At 38.9% G+C, this 19,274-nt stretch overlaps 3 protein-coding genes and 1 long non-coding RNA gene across 6 annotated transcripts; 3 read left to right on the forward strand and 1 right to left on the reverse strand.

Moving 5' to 3' along the window:
* The first annotated feature begins 283 nt into the window (after positions 1–283).
* Positions 284–7,792, forward strand: LOC122031758 (G-type lectin S-receptor-like serine/threonine-protein kinase At4g27290). Of its 3 annotated transcripts, XM_042590889.1 has the most exons (11): positions 284–470; positions 4,121–4,335; positions 4,478–5,641; positions 5,729–5,845; positions 5,927–6,007; positions 6,098–6,202; positions 6,285–6,403; positions 6,474–6,684; positions 6,798–7,038; positions 7,106–7,256; positions 7,341–7,792. In XM_042590889.1, exons 3-11 carry the CDS (start codon positions 5,317–5,319, stop codon positions 7,614–7,616), a joined length of 1,626 nt encoding a protein of 541 aa, XP_042446823.1. In that variant the 5' UTR covers positions 284–470; positions 4,121–4,335; positions 4,478–5,316; the 3' UTR covers positions 7,617–7,792. The 3 variants fall into 3 exon arrangements, with proteins under 3 accessions (XP_042446823.1, XP_042446822.1, XP_042446824.1); XM_042590888.1 differs by having other exon boundaries at positions 284–4,335; XM_042590890.1 differs by having other exon boundaries at positions 284–4,335; positions 7,159–7,256; positions 7,341–7,462.
* On the forward strand, positions 4,260–5,250 carry LOC122031583 (putative inactive G-type lectin S-receptor-like serine/threonine-protein kinase SRK). Its single transcript, XM_042590681.1, has 2 exons — positions 4,260–4,335; positions 4,478–5,250. The coding sequence occupies exons 1-2, from the start codon at positions 4,260–4,262 to the stop codon at positions 5,248–5,250; spliced, it is 849 nt and encodes a 282-aa protein (XP_042446615.1).
* A 5,728-nt stretch (positions 7,793–13,520) lies between the features above and the next one.
* LOC122031760 lies at positions 13,521–14,239 on the reverse strand. The gene is made up of 2 exons (XR_006125853.1): positions 14,173–14,239; positions 13,521–13,799 (listed from the first exon to the last, which is right to left on the reverse strand). It is a non-coding gene; the product is annotated as an uncharacterized LOC122031760 (long non-coding RNA).
* On the forward strand, positions 14,181–17,375 carry LOC122031584 (G-type lectin S-receptor-like serine/threonine-protein kinase At4g27290). The gene is made up of 9 exons (XM_042590682.1): positions 14,181–15,267; positions 15,347–15,457; positions 15,538–15,618; positions 15,681–15,785; positions 15,867–15,985; positions 16,071–16,281; positions 16,389–16,629; positions 16,697–16,847; positions 16,938–17,375. Exons 1-9 carry the CDS (start codon positions 14,181–14,183, stop codon positions 17,211–17,213), a joined length of 2,382 nt encoding a protein of 793 aa, XP_042446616.1. The 3' UTR covers positions 17,214–17,375.
* Positions 17,376–19,274: the final 1,899 nt, after the last annotated feature.

Raw genomic sequence — 19,274 nt, forward strand, 5'->3', positions numbered from 1 at the left:
AAATATATGTGCTTGTTATTATATTAGGATTAAGAGCACACGCTTCCATAATAACTGAGGTATTTGTTTCTTTATAAAGTCAGTATAAGAGAAACAACCTCAAATGGTTCCTACTCAATACACTCTAAGTGTACTAGTGTAATTATGTAGTTAAGATAAACTAATTCCTAATTACACTACGACCTTCCAATGGTTTGTTCCTTTTGCATTTTGGTCGTGAGCTGCTGTTTATAATTTATAAGGTACTGATAACATCATCTTCTGTATGTGACACCACATACTATGTTATCTACAACATAAATTAATTGAATAACTACAAACAAATGTAGACAATTTGCCCAAATGTGATTCTTTATTCAAAATAAATGTTTACAAAAGCTTAGGCTTTCAGTATACATTCCAACATGACGCTGAGCTGCATCCTGTCCTGGAAGAAGAAGAGTACCACGATGCCACCGTATAGCTCAAAGGTCAATCTCTTGCCCTTGAAAGAACAACTTACAACTTATTTTTTAATTCTCCTATCAATATGATCAACTTATTCTTTATTCTCTCATCAATATGATCATCGTTGTATGTTCCTGGAAGAAATGATGATGAATTTTGACGATTCTATGCTTTTGATGAACCCAATTTTTCATTTTAATAACAGAAAATTAGACATAAAACTATGTGTGATGTTTGTACATACGAATCCGATGCAACCAGAAGATGATATGCAAGGAAAACAATGAGGACTTTCTTTTTCCCAATACCTTCGTTGGATCTCACAACATATCACAACTGCGTAACTATAGAACTGCGTTCAAATGAAAGAGTGTACTTCTTACATTACTGCGTCAACTGAATGACATTCATGTCTCTCTACTTAGCTGTAGTAAATGAACTACGATTCTACAAATACAGGGAACATTCTCCTCTTCTTATCAAGTGCTGAATCGAATTTTCATCTAACTACGTTATATCCTGCATGTCTTGAATTAGTTGAAAACTCGTTGGATATTGTAATTCATTTATTTAACTAGCAGAATTTCTTTTCTAAACTGTCAAATCAAATGTTCTAGGTTCAACAAAATCACGTATCTGAAGGAGCTAACTTTCTCATTGTGCATTTTGCCTCTGTAGCATTTAACTAAGTTTTAAAGATCAAAGTCATTGTTGTAGTTTTTGAGCATGATCTGTATTACTTCAATTAGTTTAACTGAGAACAAATAGCTGGGTTATGTAATAACAAATAGTTCAAATTAAACAAACTGTGGCATCAAATTACCTGATAAGAAATTTTCACATCCTTGGAAAATATGAATTTTTCCTCTATGATTCTTATGCAATTCTATGGGAGCAAAACGTGCTGCATCAAAAACTGATTCCTTACCTTTGATAACACAGCTAATCGTATGAGGTTCACAAGTCGTATCTTTCTGTTGAATAGTTAGCAGACCATTTTAGTTAGTTTTGAGCATTCGGATACATATGTGACTATGTTTTGGTTATTTATTTATTCTTTCCTTTGGATAGTCCAATTACTGTTTTCTGAATTATTGTAACAAATTGCCTTCAATAGAATTAGAGCCTACGCACTGACAATTTGATTCCTTCTGAAATAAAAAATCTAGACAGCTTGACATCTTGCTAACTCGTTAGCTAACCTTATCTGGTCAACCGTCATAATTAAGTCAGGGAATTAATTACAAGTTCGACTAGCAGATACATGAAAACTGGCCCCTTTTTTTTGGGTGCTCTATTTGCTGAAGTACTTGTGAATTATAAGTTTCATGCTGATCTGGATATCGAATTATAGCATGTATTGTTCATATTTCTTCCACTGGCAACACTGTTTTACGTACACTTCTAAAAAAAATGACCATTATTTTTTCTCTTAATTTTCTCTAGAATACAGAATGATGTCAGTCTTAGTGTATTTGATTGTTATCACAATACTGTATCAGGGTTAATGAGTGATTCTTCTGTTGCAACAAGCTTGATATGCAAAAAATTGTTTGCTTGTCCATCTCATTTTTATATCCTATATTGTAGACGTTGAAGCCACCTTTTGATTGAGGTTTGGTCGTTTGGAACTAGTAATAGAAACTTTCAACATCTGAATAAAAGGTGCTCCTTGTACTACTGCCGTGTAATTTACATGTCACTGCCTTTTAGATTGTAACTTAAGTATCCTTGTTCCCTTCAACTAATATAGAATTTCATGCCCAGTTGATATTGTGAGAAAGAAACAAACCCTGCAGTCGAGACATTTTAGTATTCTCAGGATATCTGTACTTATTTTACTGACATCCAGTTATAAGATTACGGCTGCCTTGATGTTTGAATTCTATAGCTGGGATGCTCTTCTAAACGGTTAAGCGTCGTCTTTAAGTCTTTTGGTGTTATATTAAGTTGACTTTGAATGGATGTTCTAGACATTTCTGCAATTGCTCAGGCTTCAAATGTGCCAAACCAAATGAGTTCGATAATTGCAGCAAGCTGGTTTTACACTATGTCAAAACTTGAAACGCAATATCTATACATGGAATGTGTTTAATGAACTCGTCACTCACAAGCTACTACATGCTTCAACTACTTTAGACAGGCAACAATCATCGTAACTCGTTAGCTTGGGCGAGCGTTTGATGTTGATTAATAAATAGTATGTTGACTTCTCAAGTTGATTATCCTTGTGCCATATATACTTGATTCTGGCTTGGGTTAGAATTATGTTGGATTCTCTATGTTGAAGCTTTATGTGGCATCACAATCGAGCACATTTTTCAGCTTGTGTGCTCTCCTCTTGGAGTTTGGTCAGCCGGCCTAGTGAGATGGAAGGGCTGGGAATCATTAGCTTTAAATAATACAACCTTGCACAATTTTGTAGATGCTCCTTGGAGGCAAATGGTGTCTCAATCTTATTTTGCTGATGTGATTGAGAGATTGCATCTCCAAATAGTTCGCGGCCTTACATTTGAAGGAATATCTAGAAGGTTTCTGATTTTTATTTTAGATTTTCATTTGTGCCAAAGTAGAAGGTTTCTGATGTTTTCAATTTTGATGGCATTAGATCTCAAGTGACAGGTAAGTATGTTTTTGAAACATCGGTCCTTTATCTTTTCTTAGGGTGCTCCTAATTCAAAATTTGACCCCTATTGTGGGCCTATTGGATCCTTGGCGATTGTGGACGATATAGGGTAGTAGAGATGTGTCTATTGCCCGTATAAGAAAACCCTGAACATAGGCCAATGGTAGGTGGTGATGATGTTGACTAGAGATGATAAACTTCTTACTCCACTTAAGCAACCCAAAATCAAAAGAAATGAATCGTCCCCACGGGATCCAATTGATTAAAAGGTGGTAGATTTTTTATAATGAGGTAAAGATCAATGTTCGATGAGTTTATATTCTCGGAGAAAAAATTCTTCAGCTATAGTTGAGCCTATGATTTATCATCTTTAATATTATAATATGGGAATGTACTATAAAAGACGTCTATAATCACTTTAATACTGGAATGATTCTCACAATTTCCCAGATCGATGAAATATGTGTGCATCTTTTAACTCTGATAAAAAATTGGGATGGGCATTAGTATAGAATGTAGTCAATCAGTTACAGCCTGGGTACAGACCATAATTTCGATTGTGTAGCATTAAAGAAATTTTTGGACTTTTCTTTGTCCCATTGCTAATTAAGAGAGACGAGGCCTTCCTTTTGCAGTCATAGTTGTTGAAATGGACTGGCAAAAATTTCCTCAAGTAGACTTTGCAATATTGATCACCCCCACCGCCTGACCGCAATTGACTCCATCGCCTTGTTCCCTAACACGGCCTGTTTGTCGTCGTCCGCCATTGCTGACAAATACCACAACTTAAAGGAAACTAATCAAGTTAATGTATGACCATGTTATATGCCCCTTCTTCTCCATCGTGATGGCCTTGGGTCGGGTGCGGCGGGGGCGGAGGCGAGCGATTTCGCCTTTTTGCCACATGTTATATGCCCTTTCGTCAAAATGCAGACTTCCTTTGTTCACATTTCTCTGTCTAGATCTCGATAAGCTTGTTTGCTGACTTCATTGCCACCATAGAATTCTGCATCCAATTAATGATAGCTTCTTCCTTTCTCTGAAAAGTGATAAGAAGATGAGAGTTGCAGTAGCACAACGTTAGCAACGATTTGTGTACCGATTCAGCAGCAAGTAATAGTGTAGGGGAAAGCAGCATTGGAACACCAAGAAAGTTATGAACTTTATAAGATGCAGTAAGATTTCCATGGCCAGGATGCAGCGCTTTCTTTTCCAGTTCCTAAACATACTAGCAGTCATATCCATCGTTCATTGTCAGTCAGGTACGTATCATTTTTTTTCCTGGTACTTTATCGATTTTAATACTGCAAAAATTCTTTTCATGGCTTTTGATTCTCCAATTATTTTCAGGCTTACAAATCCTTAATCGTGATTCAGATGATAATCTCTGAGACTTTTGTGCAGGCGATTCCTTGACTCCAAATAGCTCGCTCAGTAATGGCCAGAACTTGACTTCTCCCGGAGGTATATTCCAGCTCGGCTTCTTCACTCCCATCAGTGGCTCAGTAAATGGATATATAGCGATATGGTACAGCAATTCCTCTCTCACGGAACGCATGGTAGTATGGATTGCCAATAGGAACCAATCCATCAACACCTCCACCGCAACACTCAACTTCACCTCCGATGGCAATCTAATCCTCCTCGACAACGGTTCATGGTCGACCGGGACATCCGCAGCTCAAAATTCAGCACAAGTGCAACTTTTGGACTCGGGCAATCTCATCGTGACCGGTGACGGCGGTGGTGGCTCGAATGAGACTCTGTGGCAGAGCTTCGACCATCCGAGCGACACTCTCCTACCCGGCATGAGGCTCGGAGTTGACTACCGAACCAACACCTCGAGGCAGCTCGTGTCGTGGAAGAGCGTTACCAACCCCTTTCCGGGCAGCTACGCCTTCAAGATGGAGACTCGAGGAGTTCCAGAGATCTTCCTCTGGAATGGCTCCTCTAAAATCTACCGAACGGGTCCTTGGAACTCTCAGGGATTCAGCGGCAACCCGAGGATGGAGAAAAGCGACATTTCGAGCCAATTAGACTTCAATTTCGTGTCCAACAGTGACATGGTCTACTACTCGACTCAATACAAGGTCGAGTCGTCAGCACTGTCGCGAGCAGTGATGAGCGCCGCCGGCCGATACGAGCGGTGGAACTGGGAGAGCGGCCGGTGGCTGTAATTCTGGAACGTGCCCGAGGACGACTGCGACGGGTACGGGCGCTGCGGGCGCAACCGCATCTGCACCATGGGCTACTACTCCTCCTTCTGCGATTGCTTGGAAGGCTTCGCGCCGGCGCCGAACGGAAGTCTCGGATGCGACAGGAAGAAGCCGTTGAGTTGCGCGTCGAACAGAGTCTTGAAGGTAGCCAACGCAAAGCTGCCCGACACAGAGAACGCCACGATACGAGGCCAGATGAGCCTGGGTGCGTGCAACGACGTGTGCACCAACGACTGCTCCTGCGTGGCGTACGCACTGGTTGGGGAAAACGGGTGCGTCACTTGGGAAGGCGATTTAGTGGATCTCAGGAATTTTACCGAAGGAGGGGATGATTTATATATCCGCCTTGCAGGTGATTAATTATTCCTTAAATTTATGAATGGATTAGAATTCTAATATGGTAATTAATCAAGAATAAACTGTTTCTATTATTCTATAGGGTCTTCTAAACGCAGTGTGCTTGTTTGGGCGATAGCCGTTCCTGTGTTCCTGGCATTTCTGCTGCTGTGTAGTCTAAGTGTGTTCATGTGGAGGAGAAAGAGAGTAGGGAAACAAGGTGTTGCTACTTAAAATTTTAAGAGATTAGCTTTCAGTTTGAAATTTCAAATTCCTGATTAGGAGTTTTGATGGTGTTCAGACTGCCGTGAGACTGGCTCCGAATCCTCCTCGGTCAAGGACGATACCAGCTTGCTGATGTGCTTGTCCAAGATGGACAAAGGTAATGACTTTTGGCACCACGTGTTCTACGTACTTGGAATAAACCTTTTTTTCTCAAGAGTAAAATAATATCTTGGTGTTCTTCTAACAGGCGACTTTGGTAGCCTCTCGACAGTGGCTTTCGATGCATCAGAGCTGAGGTCGAGGTCGATCAACTCTGAGACATATGGTCCGTGTTTTGAGGGAGCAGGTGCAGGTCTGTTGATTTTCTCATTGCTCAATTCTGAGATTGTGAACCACTTTCTTTAGGTTATTGGCACGTTCTGATTTTGTGTCAGGTCGGCTCGACATCTTGGGGGCACTGCCTTCCTATGATCTGTCTACAATAAAGGCTGCAACAAATGATTTCTCTATCAACAACAAACTTGGTGAAGGAGGATTTGGTGTGGTTTACATGGTATGTATATAAGTAATTTTCAGCTTCCTAATTAGTACAGATTTTCTGAATGCACGTTATGTTTTGTCAGGGTCAATTGCAAGATGGACAAAAGATTGCCGTGAAGAAATTATCTAGACATTCTTCGCAGGGCCCGAGCGAGTTCCAGAATGAGCTCTCGCTAATATCCAAGTTACAACACAGAAATCTTCTCCGTGTCCTCGGCTCCTGCATTCAAGGAGATGAGAGACTTATCATCTTAGAATACATGGAGAACAAGAGCTTAGATGGTTTCATTTACGGTGAGTTTATTATCCAACAACAATAGTTGATTTTGTTGGCTTCATAATTGCTAGGAATTTAAAGTGTGTTACTCTGGTCATATAGTAAATTATTCAAACACTTGCATGTGCAGATAAAACGAAAGGCGCATTGCTAAGTTGGCAAAAGCGCCTTGACATTATAAATGGCATTGCTCGGGGACTTCTATACCTGCATCAAGACTCTATCTTGAGAGTCATTCATAGAGATCTCAAGCCAAGCAATATTCTCCTAGACAAAAATATGACTCCAAAGATTTCTGATTTTGGTATTTCAAGAATATTCGAAGGTGATGGAGCTCCTATGAATGCAACCACAAGACCTGTTGGAACACTGTAAGTTTATAGTTTATTCATGTCATAATCTAACAAGAATTACTAATTTTTAAGCTCTTAAACACAGTGGATATATGGCACCAGAGTACTTAGCAGATGGATTTTTTTCATTTAAATCAGATGTATTCAGCTTTGGTGTCTTAGTATTAGAAATATTAAGTGGCAGGAGGAACAAAGTGTTCAATCAAACAGATATGAGCTCAAACCTTTTAGTACAAGTAAGTATTAACTTTAAAACTTGCAATGTTCTTTATGGATTCAGCAATGTTCGTTAGTCTAAATATTTGATTCCTATGTCAAAGGCATATATACTATGGAAGGATGGTAGATCACTTGAGCTTCTTGATGATGCACTAGATTGCTCGTATCCTACCATTGAAATCCTACGTTGCATCCGGATGGCTCTTTTATGTGTGCAAGAAAATCCTGAAGACCGGCCCACAATGGCTGAAGTCGTAATGATGTTGGCAAGTGAGGACCAGCTTGTTACTCCACTTAAGCAGCCATTAATAAGATCAATCGCCTGTGAAAGAGGCTTCACAACTCAAGAAATGAGCATTACAATGACAGGTAGATGAAATGTGTTAATCGCCTTTAAAATAGTCAATTGTTTAATTACACATCTTAATTAGATGTGATGCAGTTATAAATTATCTGACCATGAGTAATACATGGCTCTTAGATGTAATACATTAGAATTTATATTTTGTATGTTTGTTGATCATCTTAAAATAAGTGGGAATTGAATTTTCAATATGAAATGTAATTATATTGTTTGAATGTAATTATTAGCATGTTTACTACAATCACACAATAATGTTTTAGTCTAACATTGTGATAAATACAAATTTACTGCGTATTTAAAAAACATCACTATTTTTAAAGGATTTTCAAAATTTTATTGTGACAAAAACTTGGATAATAATTTATCATTATTTCGTATAGTTGTCTTCCAATTCAACTAATCAATTGACTTTTTGCTTCTTTAATTTGGAACACATTAGAGTAGTCTTTTTTCTTCTATTTGACACATGGATTGTGGCTATCGATTCAATCATATATATATATACCAGTAATTTTTTTTGTTTGTTTAAAGAAAATTCAATTTTCTTTTCCCGATCCATTGGGGTCATCTTGGTGGTTCTTAATTATAATCAAGACAATTCTCTAAGCAATAGTGCCATAATTAAAGGGGTCTAAATCAAGAGCACGCTTAATTATTTTTAGGCTTACAAACCTTGTGCAAGCTATTTTGTTGCTGCCTCAGTAATTCTGTAAAGGTGAAATTCATCGTCCCGTCGGTTCTTCTACAACTGTCCCATATTTAAATCAGGAGATTGAAGGTATCCTCACGATAAGAAGAACAAGATAATTAAAAGTAGAGAGAGATGACATTACCCAAGAAATAAATCAATTGACTAAAGCCAATGAAATAACAATTGGAGCAGTGAACTTGAATTGATTCGATGAAAAAGAAAATCTCCTTGAAGAATGATCTTAAATGCAAATTTCATTGAGGCATTTAGGTATTTATAGTTTGATCTCTAATTATAATATATATGTAATAATTTTTCTTCCAAATAAGATACACAATTAAAAGATACTGAATTTCTAGGTTGATCGTCGCATGTGTTTTATGATTTACGCTAATGACCGATAAAATTTTTTTATAAAATCAGATCGATCATTAGAAATAATTAATAAAATTAACTAAGATTATCAATTTTTTAAAATACAAATTTCAATAAGGTAGCAACAGATTACAATATTTTTTTTGTTTTTTTTTTGTCACTCTGAACTTCTATGAAGTGGCGTTTGTTTTCTTTCCTCTCATGTTGTTTTTCATAATATCAACATATAATGTTTTAAATATACGAGTATAGTTACTCAACTCGATTTTTTTCATTAAATAAAGAAAAGAGGAAACAAAAAATAGGAGAAAATTCAACTTTACAGGTCTCGACAGATGTTTGTAGGTTGCCCGTATAAGTACAAACCTTGCACGTAAATTATCAATAGATTCATGCAAAATAATACCCAATGCTAATTGGTATAGCATGCTGATCTGGACGTCGAACTATAGCATGTATTGTTCATATTTCTTCCACTGGCATCTCTGTTTTACGCACACTTCTCAAAAAAATGACTTACTTTTTTTCTTAGTTTTTTCTAGAATACAGAATGATTTCAGTTGTAGTGTATTTGATTGTTATCACAATACTGTATCAGGGTTAATGATTTGTAGCAATGATTGTTCTGTTGCAATATGCTTGTTAGCAAAAAATTGTGTGCTTGCCCATCTAATTTTTTATATCCTATTTTGTAGAAAGCTGAAGCCATCTTTCGATTGAAGTTTGGTCATTTGAAATTGGTAATAGAAACTTTCAAAAGGTGCTCCTTGTAATACTGCTGTGTAATCCTTGTGCCATATGCTTGATTCCGGCATGGGTTAGAATTAAGTTGGATTCTCTATGTTGAAGTTTTACGTGGCATCACAATCGAGCACATTCTTGAGCTTGTGTGCTCTCCTCTTGGAGTTTGGTCAGCCGGCCTAGTGAGACGGAAGGGCTGGGAGTCATTAGCTTCAAATAATACAACCTTGCACAATTTTGTAGATGTTCCTTGGAGGCAAATGGTATCTCAATCTTATTTTGCTGATGCGATTGAGAGATTGCATCTCCAAATAGTTTGCGGCCTTACATTTGAAGGAATATCTAGAAGGTTTCTGACTTTTATTTTAGTTTTTCATTTGTGCCAATATAGAAGGTTCCTGATGTTTTCAATTTTGATGGTATTAGAAATCTTAAGTGACAAAAGGAACAGCGTTTTCGATAGGAGCTTAAACCTTCTAGGACAGCTGAGTATGATGTTGAAACATCGGCCCTTTATCTTTTCTCAGGATGCTCCTAATCCAAAATTAGACTCCAATTGTAGGCGTATTGGCAATGGAAGGAAGATGTTGGAGATTGTGGTCTTTTGTCCGTATAAGAACATACTGAACATAGGCCACTGGTAGAGGTGGTGATGATGTTGGCTAGAGATGATAAACTTCTTACTCCACTTAAGATGCCACAATCAAAGGAAATGAATCTCACAATTTCCCAGATCGATGAAATGTGTGTGCATCTTTTAAATCCTTGCAAAAACTGGGCATCAGTCTTGAATGCAGTTGGACTTTTCTCTGTCCCATGACTAACTAAGAGCCACTGTCCCTTCGTTTTCCAGTCACAATTATTGAAATGGACTGGCAATAATTTCCTCAATAGATGGAAAGTTTCACCATATCGTATAGGTAACGTCCCTATCTTTCATATTGGGATGGTCTAAGTGTGGACTTCATTATTCAAATGTGAGAGATGAGGATATTATCTTTACAAACAGATCGAATTAATCCAAGTAAACTTAGTAATATTGATCACCACAAGTCCAATTTTAGAGTATGTAAATTTATTTGATTAAATAAAAAAGTCAAGCCAAGCTAAATTAAAATGAATTAAGTTATTAAAATAGTTGTTCGAATTTAACTTAATTTAGCTTGAGCTTAGTCTTAGCTTGATTTGAATTTAATTTATTTAGGTATTATTAAATTCTCAATTTAACTTTAGTGGAGTATTTAAAAATTTTATAATTTTAAATTTATTTGATTAGTTATTAAATTTAATAATATAATTTATTTGTTCATTTGAAAAGTCTCTTTAATTATTTATAAAAAATTTATTAATTAATATAATTTTATAAATATTATTCGTGAATTTATAAATATTGCTCCCAAATAATTTATAATTCTTATTATCAACGTTAACAAATGTAATACATGTGTTTAGATTTATTTATTTAATTTCCAGAACTATTTAAAAGTATTCATTTAATTAATTTTATATTATAATTAAACTCTTTCTAAATTCAATATCAAATTTGTTCATAAATATTTGATTAATTTACCACCCCCACCGTCAATGATTTGATCCCTAACTAATGCCACGACAGGTTTCGACGTTGGGCAGAATTGAACTGGTTACTCCAGACACAACGTTACTTAGATTGATTAATCATGCACCTGGACTATGGTGCAGTCACAGAGCATCCAAGTTGTCACCTAGACATCTACGGTTTGATCCCAGCTATGATAAATTTATATAAAAAAAATTTCTTTAAATGATACGCGTAACTTAAGTATACTGAACTTCTGGATCACCTATCGTGAGCATTTTCTAATTTATTTGTTAACCAATGAAAAAATTCTTCAGGACAGATCGGACTAGTCACCGACGACAAGTTGAATTTATTATTATTTTTTCCTAAATAAGACTTTTCTGTGGTCGTCCACCATTGCTGACAAATACCACATCTTGCAGTTTTCTCTCTGTCCCATTTTTTTCTCTCCTCTTTTCATGCCTAATTCACTTGACCTAACTTTTTTAGTTCTCTGTTGACCAGACTGCCAGTATCTTAAGGAAGCTAATCAAGGTAATGTATAACATGCTTGATCTCGTTCGGAATCTGAATCAGATGGAGATCGGATGAGTTGGTACGGGCATTGACAGAGGGATGATTGAAATACCTTTCTCGTATCTTCTTCTGTAAAAGGGGCTCTTGCGTGGTACTAACGGACGATGAGGCAGGCGATGACAATACCTGAGCTATGCGTACACTCAGATGAGTCCACTAACATTAGAGGCCAAAAACTAAGGAAAAAGTTCTCGGAGCAGGTCCTCCGACGCTTAAATCAGGTACTTTTTCTTCAGAAAAATAGTGTACGAAGTGGAAAGAAAGTAGAAGATAAGTGCGAATGTATGACAGAACGTACCTGCGTGAGGGAGAGGACCTCCCTTTTTATATGACAGCACATATCTTCTAGAGCCTGACTGATATCAGAGAATGTCAGGTGTCAGGCCTTGTCGGGTGGTGGAAGACATGTGACATCCTTCTGTAGCTTGAAGGAAAGTTCCACTCATAGGTGACTGCAGATCATTGGAATATTTCCTGACACTTAACAGTTATTCTCTGACAAGCGGTTACGATTCTCTGATCTTGTTATCCTGTAGCGCTCTTCGTCCCGACCCGGAAGGAGTAGGACAGCTCGGGATGATCAATCAGGTATAACCCCTAATCTAGACTTTGTGATGCCGAGGCTGTCGAGAGATCGTCTCGGCATTGACCAGGAGTGGGCTGGCTGAGAACTTTAGTTTATTGGGAGCATCGGGTTTACGTATCGCCAGACCATGCGGGCCTAACCCGTTACATCATGGTCAGGTGTCATCCAACTGTCTACCCAGGTGTTTCAGGCTTGGTATCTCGGCCTGTAGGAACTCGGTCGCGATCAGGTTATCGGCATCGTTCCCGACCTGTTGACTGTCTCGTCTCCTTGACTTTTTACTGCCTCGTCTCCTTGACTTTTTACTGTCTCGTCTCCTTGACTTTTGACTATCACGTCCCCTTAACTTCTGATTGTCATGTCCCCTTGACTTCTGACCGTTCCGTCTTTATCAAACTCCATCATCATGCACCGTATCAATGCTATATGCCCCTTCATCACTGAACAAAATGCGGACTGCCTTTGTTCACATTTCTCTTTCTTGTTTGCTGAGTAGTTCAAAAAATCTGCATCCATTTAATGATAGCTTCTTCCTTCTATGGAAGTGATAAGAAGATGAGAGTTGCAGTAGCACAGCGTTAGCAAAGATTTGTGAACCGATTTAGCAACAAGTAAAAGTGTAGGAACACCAAGAAAGCTATGAACTTTATAAGATTTCCATGGCCAGGATGCAGCGCTTTCTTTTCCCGTTCCTAAACATACTAGCAGCCATATCCATTGTTCATTGTCAGACAAGTATGTATCATTTTTTTTTTTCTGATACTTAATCAATTTTAATACTGCAAAAATTCTTTTAATGGGGGTTTTGATTCTCCAATTATTTTCAGGCTTACAAATTCTTCATCGTTATTCAGATGATAATCTCTGAGACTTTTGTGCAGGCGATTCCTTGACTCCAAATAGCTCGCTCAGAAATGATCAGAACTTGACTTCTTCCGGAGGTATATTCCAACTCGGCTTCTTCACTCCCATCAGTGGCTCGGTACAGGGATACATAGCGATATGGTACAACAATTCCTCTATCACGGAACGCACAGTAGCAGAGGCGGATTTACATAGTGACTTGGGGGGGCCATGGCCCCCCCACCCCAGTCCATGTGTAAATCCTGGATCAGTCCTGCTTTTAGCTCTCTTCTCATGAGCAAAATTTGAAGACACTCAAGCAGAGATCTCTTTTCAAAATTGTCGTCCGGAGAAACCAAAAGTTGGTGGATCATGGTGAAGGTTTATCCCAACACTGAAGCATATTGCGTAGCCAGTGGCGTTGAGGTCGCTAACAACGAGAAAGATAAAAGTAGGGTGCTGTCAGTGTGGAGGAGGTCTCTACTCTTCAGTTGCAGACTTGACAGACTCCATATCTACTAGACTGGAGTGTTCCAAAGAATAAGATACAATGAACATTCAACAAAGGATAAACTAAGCCAAAGAAAAACATTGACAAACTCCAGATCTGCTATTACAAAATTCAGGGAATGGAAATAGTGTATATATTGATAATAGGATGCCAAATAGAGGCATTTTGCGATCAACAAATAGACCCCCTGAAAAACATCGAGTTATGTTGGTCAACAGTGAAGAATTTACTGGGCTCTATAGGTGAAGTTGAGCAGGTGAAAGCTATATATATTTTTGTTTGATGGCAAATAGAGTTGTAGATAAGGAGTACCTGCATGTGAAGAATGTCACGAATGTGAGAGGAAAGCAATTCGAATACTCAGACGCTTCAGCTTGATGTAGTAATTAGAGTACCTAACCAATTAATAAACCCATATTATGAATAGCAATAATGAAATGCAAAGTAATAGATGCTGAATAGATGTGAATGATCAAAAGGATGGCAAATTGAATTCTACCCTAACGTTATCATATAACTGGTCTTTAGACCATACAAGTTCGCATGTAGCTCCGATGTGAAACAAGGGCCGACAGCTTATTTCAATGTCACAATATTACTTCGAGATATTGATATCAAACTACCAATAGAAAACTTAGGTCACGAGTTTTTCTAAATATATAATGAATTCTAAATTCTCCCGCACCATCGACAATGAATGTAGCGGCACAAGTTTTGGCCCCCCCAATGTTCAAATCCTGGATCCGCCCCTGCACAGTAGTATGGATTGCCAATAGGAACCAGTCCGTCAACACCTCCACCGCGACACTCAACTTCACCTCCGATGGCAATCTAATCCTTTTCGACAACGGAACTGATGTTTCATGGTCGACCGGGACATCCACAGCTCAAAATTCAGCACAAGTGCAGCTTTTGGACTCAGGCAATCTCGTCCTGACCGTTGCCGGCGACGGCAACGGTGGCTCGAAGAAGACTCTGTGGCAGAGCTTCGACCATCCGAGCGACACTTTCCTACCCGGCATGAGGCTCGGAGTTGACTACCGAAACAACACCTCGTGGCAGCTCGTGTCGTGGAAGAGCGTCACCAACCCCTCTCCGGGCAACTACGCCTTCAAGATGGAGACTCGAGGAGTTCCAGAGATCTTCCTCTGGAATGGCTCCTCTAAAATCTACCGAACGGGTCCGTGGAACGATAAGGGGTCATTCAGCGGCAACCCAAGGATGAAGAACAAAGACATTTCGAGCCAATTAGAGTTCAATTTCGTGTCCAACAGTTCTATGGTGTACTACTCGACTCAATACAAGTTCGGGTCGTCGGTGCTGACTCGGGCAGTGATCAACGCCTCCGGCAAATACGAGCGGTGGGGCTGGACGAGAGGCGGGTGGTCGCCCGTCTGGAGCGTGCCCGTGGATGACTGCGACGTGTACGCGCGCTGCGGGCGCAACAGCATCTGCAACTGGGACTACATCTCCTTCGCTTGCGATTGCTTGGAAGGCTTCGCGCCGAAGAACGGAAGCCTCGGATGCAACAGGAAGAAGCCGTTGAGTTGCGCGTCGAACAGAATCCTGAAGGTAGCCAACGCGAAGCTGCCCGACACAGAGAACGCCACGATACGAGGCCAGATGAGTCTGGGTGCGTGCAACGACGTGTGCACCAACGACTGCTCCTGCGTGGCGTACGCAATGGTCGGGGAAAACGGGTGCGTGACCTGGGAAGGCGATTTAGTGGATCTGAGGAATTTTACCGAAGGAGGGGATGATTTATATATCCGCCTTGCAGGTGATTAATTATTCCTTAAATCTATGAATGGATTAGATTTCTAATATTGCAATTAATCAAGAATAAACTATTTCTATAGGGTCTTCGATGCGCAGTCAGTTTGTTTGGAAGATAGCCGTTCCTGTGTTCCTGGCATCTCTGCTACTCTGTATTGTGTTCTTTTGGTGGGGAAACAGAGCAGGGAAACAAGGTGCTGAGACTTGAAATTTTAAGAGATTAGATTTCAGTGAAAACGTAATGTTCTTGATTAGGAGTTTTGATGGTGTTCAGACTGCAGTGAGACTGGTCCAGAATCCTCCTCCGTCAAGGACGATACCAGCTTGCTGATGTGCCCGTCCAAGGGGGGAAAGCGTAATGACTTTTGGCACCACCCGTTCTACGTACTTGGAATAATATTTTTCTTCTTCTAACAGGCGACTGTCGTAGCCTCTCGCCAATGGCTTTTGATGCGTCAGATTCGAGGTCGAGGTCGAGGTCGATCGACTCTGAGACTTATGGTCCATGCAATGAAGGAGCAGGTCTGTTGATCTTCTCATTGCTCAATTCTGAGATTGTGAACAAATTTCTTTAAGTTATCGGCACGTTCTGGTTTGTGCCAGGTCGGCTCGACATCTTGGGGGCACTGCCTTCCTATGATCTGTCTACGATAAAGGCTGCAACAAATGATTTCTCTATCGACAACAAACTCGGTGAAGGAGGATTTGGTGTGGTTTACATGGTACGTACATATTTGTTCGCTTCACAAGTGATATTTAGCTTCCTAATTAGTACAGATTTTCTACCTGCGCAATATGTTTTGTCAGGGTCAATTGCAAGATGGACAAAAGATTGCCGTGAAGAAATTATCCAGACATTCTTTGCAGGGCCCAAGTGAGTTCCAGAATGAGCTCTCGCTTATAGCCAAGTTACAACACAGAAATCTTCTTCGTGTCCTCGGCTCCTGCATTCAAGGAGATGAGAGACTTATCATCTTAGAATACATGGAGAATAAGAGCTTAGATAGTTTCATTTATGGTGAGTTTATTATCCAACAACATCAGTTAACTTTGTTGGCTTCATAATTGCTAGGAATTTATTATTCTGATCATATAGCAAATTATTCATGACACTTGCACATGCAGATAAAACTAAAGGCGCATTGCTAAGTTGGCAAATGCGGCTTGAGATTATAAATGGCATTGCCCGGGGACTTTTATACCTACATCAAGACTCTATCTTAAGAATCATTCATAGAGATCTCAAGCCGAGCAATATTCTCCTAGACAAAGATATGACTCCAAAGATTTCTGATTTTGGTACTGCAAGAATATTCGAAGGTGATGGAGCTCCTATGAATGCAACCACAAGACCAGTTGGAACATTGTAAGTTTACAATTTATTCATGTCATAATCTAACAAGAATCACTAATTTTCAAGTTCATAAACACAGTGGATATATGGCGCCAGAGTACCTAGCACATGGACTTTTTTCATTTAAATCAGACGTATTCAGCTTTGGTGTCTTAGTATTAGAAATCTTGAGTGGCAAGAGGAACATGGTGTTCAATCAAACAGATATGAGCTCAAACCTTTTAGTACAGGTAAGCATAACTTCAAAACATAATTTTTTTCTTCCTTAGATTATATTAAGCAATGTTCATTAGTCTAAATGTTTGATTCCTATGTCAAAGGCATATACACTATGGAAGGAAGGTAGATCCCTTGAGCTTCTTGATGATGCACTAGATTGCTCGTATCCTATCATTGAAATCCTACGTTGCATCCGGATGGCTCTTTTGTGTGTGCAAGAAAATAGCGAAGACAGACCCACAATGACTGAAGTTGTAATGATGTTGGCTAGTGAGGACCAACTTCTTACTCCGCTTAAGCAGCCATTAATAAAATCAATCGCCTGTGAAAGTGGCTTAGCAACTAAAGAAATGAGTAGCACATTGACAGGTCGATGAAATGTGTTATGACTTAGTAATCGCATTTAAAATAGTTAATTATTTAGACATCATTAGTTGGAAGATGTTTATAAATTATCTGAACATGATATGCTAGAATTTATATTCTGTATGTTTGTTGGCCATCTTACAGTAAATCAGAGTTGAATTATTAGCATGAAATGTAATTATATTGTTTGAATGGTTCTTGACAACGTATTCGATAAATATTACTGGAACTTTTATATATATATATATATATATATATATATATATATATATATATATATATATATATATATATATATTTTGAGCATGTTTACCTAATTACCATCGAAACTCGGCGTGACTGAGCATAACCTCCTCCATGTCTTGGCCATTTACACTAATGACTAGTAGTCACCCGTGATTTACCTCCTCCGTGTTGGCCAAGGGACGGGTTGATGGGGGCTCTGGGAGCGAACGAATCGCCTTTTTACTACATATTTACCTAATTACCAATCATACAATAATCTTTTAGTCTAATATTGTGATAAATATAAATTTACTGCGTATTTAAAAAACATCTATATTTTTAAAGAATTTTCAAAACTTATTGTGACAAAAAAAACTTGACCACACTTTATCATAATTTGTGTACTCAATCAAACCTTGACCTTGATCGTGTCCAAAATCCGTGAAGATGGCAAGTTAAAAATGTGGTTATGTAATTGATGCGACAAAGACTGCACGTAACTTTGCAAGACAAACACGTCAGTGCCTGGTCGAGAAGGGGTTCCCGGCGTTGACCCTCCAACGTTTAAATCAATGTCCGATGATCTAAAGAAATGGAGAACTGTAGGAAATAGATGTAAAAAGCGAAATTGTAGATATCTTTCCTTGTAGTTAGGAACTCCCTTTTATAGTGTCAACATGGTGCTCATGCACCCATCTGAAGACGTAGACACATCTTCCTAAGTGTTCTAATAAGAGACATGTAAAAAAATGTCTCTGATATGATTCCTTAACCAGTCATGTAATCTTCTAATGTGACAGGCTGAAAGCTTCTAATGTACGATTGCCTGCTGGACATGCCTTGCTGTCAGCGGCACAAACTCCCAAAAGGATATGACAAGATACTTGATGGGATCATGCACAGCCAATCGGGGTCCACTCAGCTAGGCGCCTCAGCGCGGCAGTGTCCTCAGGGCCTGCCAACTTGTCTCTTTTCTGACTTCCTAATTGTCCACGGCTATCCCACTTTGACTGGACGCAAAGCCGAGTTGGTGAGACCAACTGCTGTTTATTTCTCTTTGTTATCGGAGGGTCACTTTACTCGGCTAGGACAAAGCCCGGCTTACTTGCCCACGAAGCCATCACCATCTGCTCAACCGTAACCAATCCGTTCGGCCATACCCAATCCATTTAGCACTGCATAGTCCGCTCGACGGATTAGAATACCCTACTTAACTTTATTTTCCATGTCAATCGATCTTTTTTACTTTGAATCATTTTTGATAGGACACCATATAATTATCCGATCAGACCTCAAACCCACTTCATATCCTTTCTACGGAGAGTCTCCATGGTTCATTCCTGATCATGAGCCCACTTGATCACCAAATTCTTATCCTTTACTAATCCTTCACGGTCGAGATCTTACTCTCAAAACTGCAAAAAGAAAAGCAATGATTAAGGATAAGATTTGCATTTACGTTGCCATCCTGCATGCCATATCTTGTTTGCACCACATTATCCTAATCTTTTTATAATTGAATTTATCTAGCCTTTCTCCATTACACCCCATTTTACTCTAAAGGTCCAAAAGGCTCATCTAGTCTCTGTCTTTCCAACTCAACTAATTAATTAACTTTTAGCTTCTTTGGAACACAAATTAGAATGTTTTTTTTTTCTCTTTAAAACATGGATTGTGCCTATCAAATCATTCATATCTATTCTAAGCATCACCAGTAATTTTTTTGTTTGTTTAAAACAAATTTAATTTTCTTTTTCCCGGTCCATTGGGGTCATCTGGTTGGTTCTTAATTATAATCAATGCAATTCTTTAAGCAATAGTGCAATTATTAAAGAGGTTTAAATCGA

The sequence above is a fragment of the Zingiber officinale genome, chromosome 11A (assembly GCF_018446385.1).
Source record: "Zingiber officinale cultivar Zhangliang chromosome 11A, Zo_v1.1, whole genome shotgun sequence".
NCBI classification, from domain to species: Eukaryota; Viridiplantae; Streptophyta; class Magnoliopsida; order Zingiberales; family Zingiberaceae; genus Zingiber; species Zingiber officinale.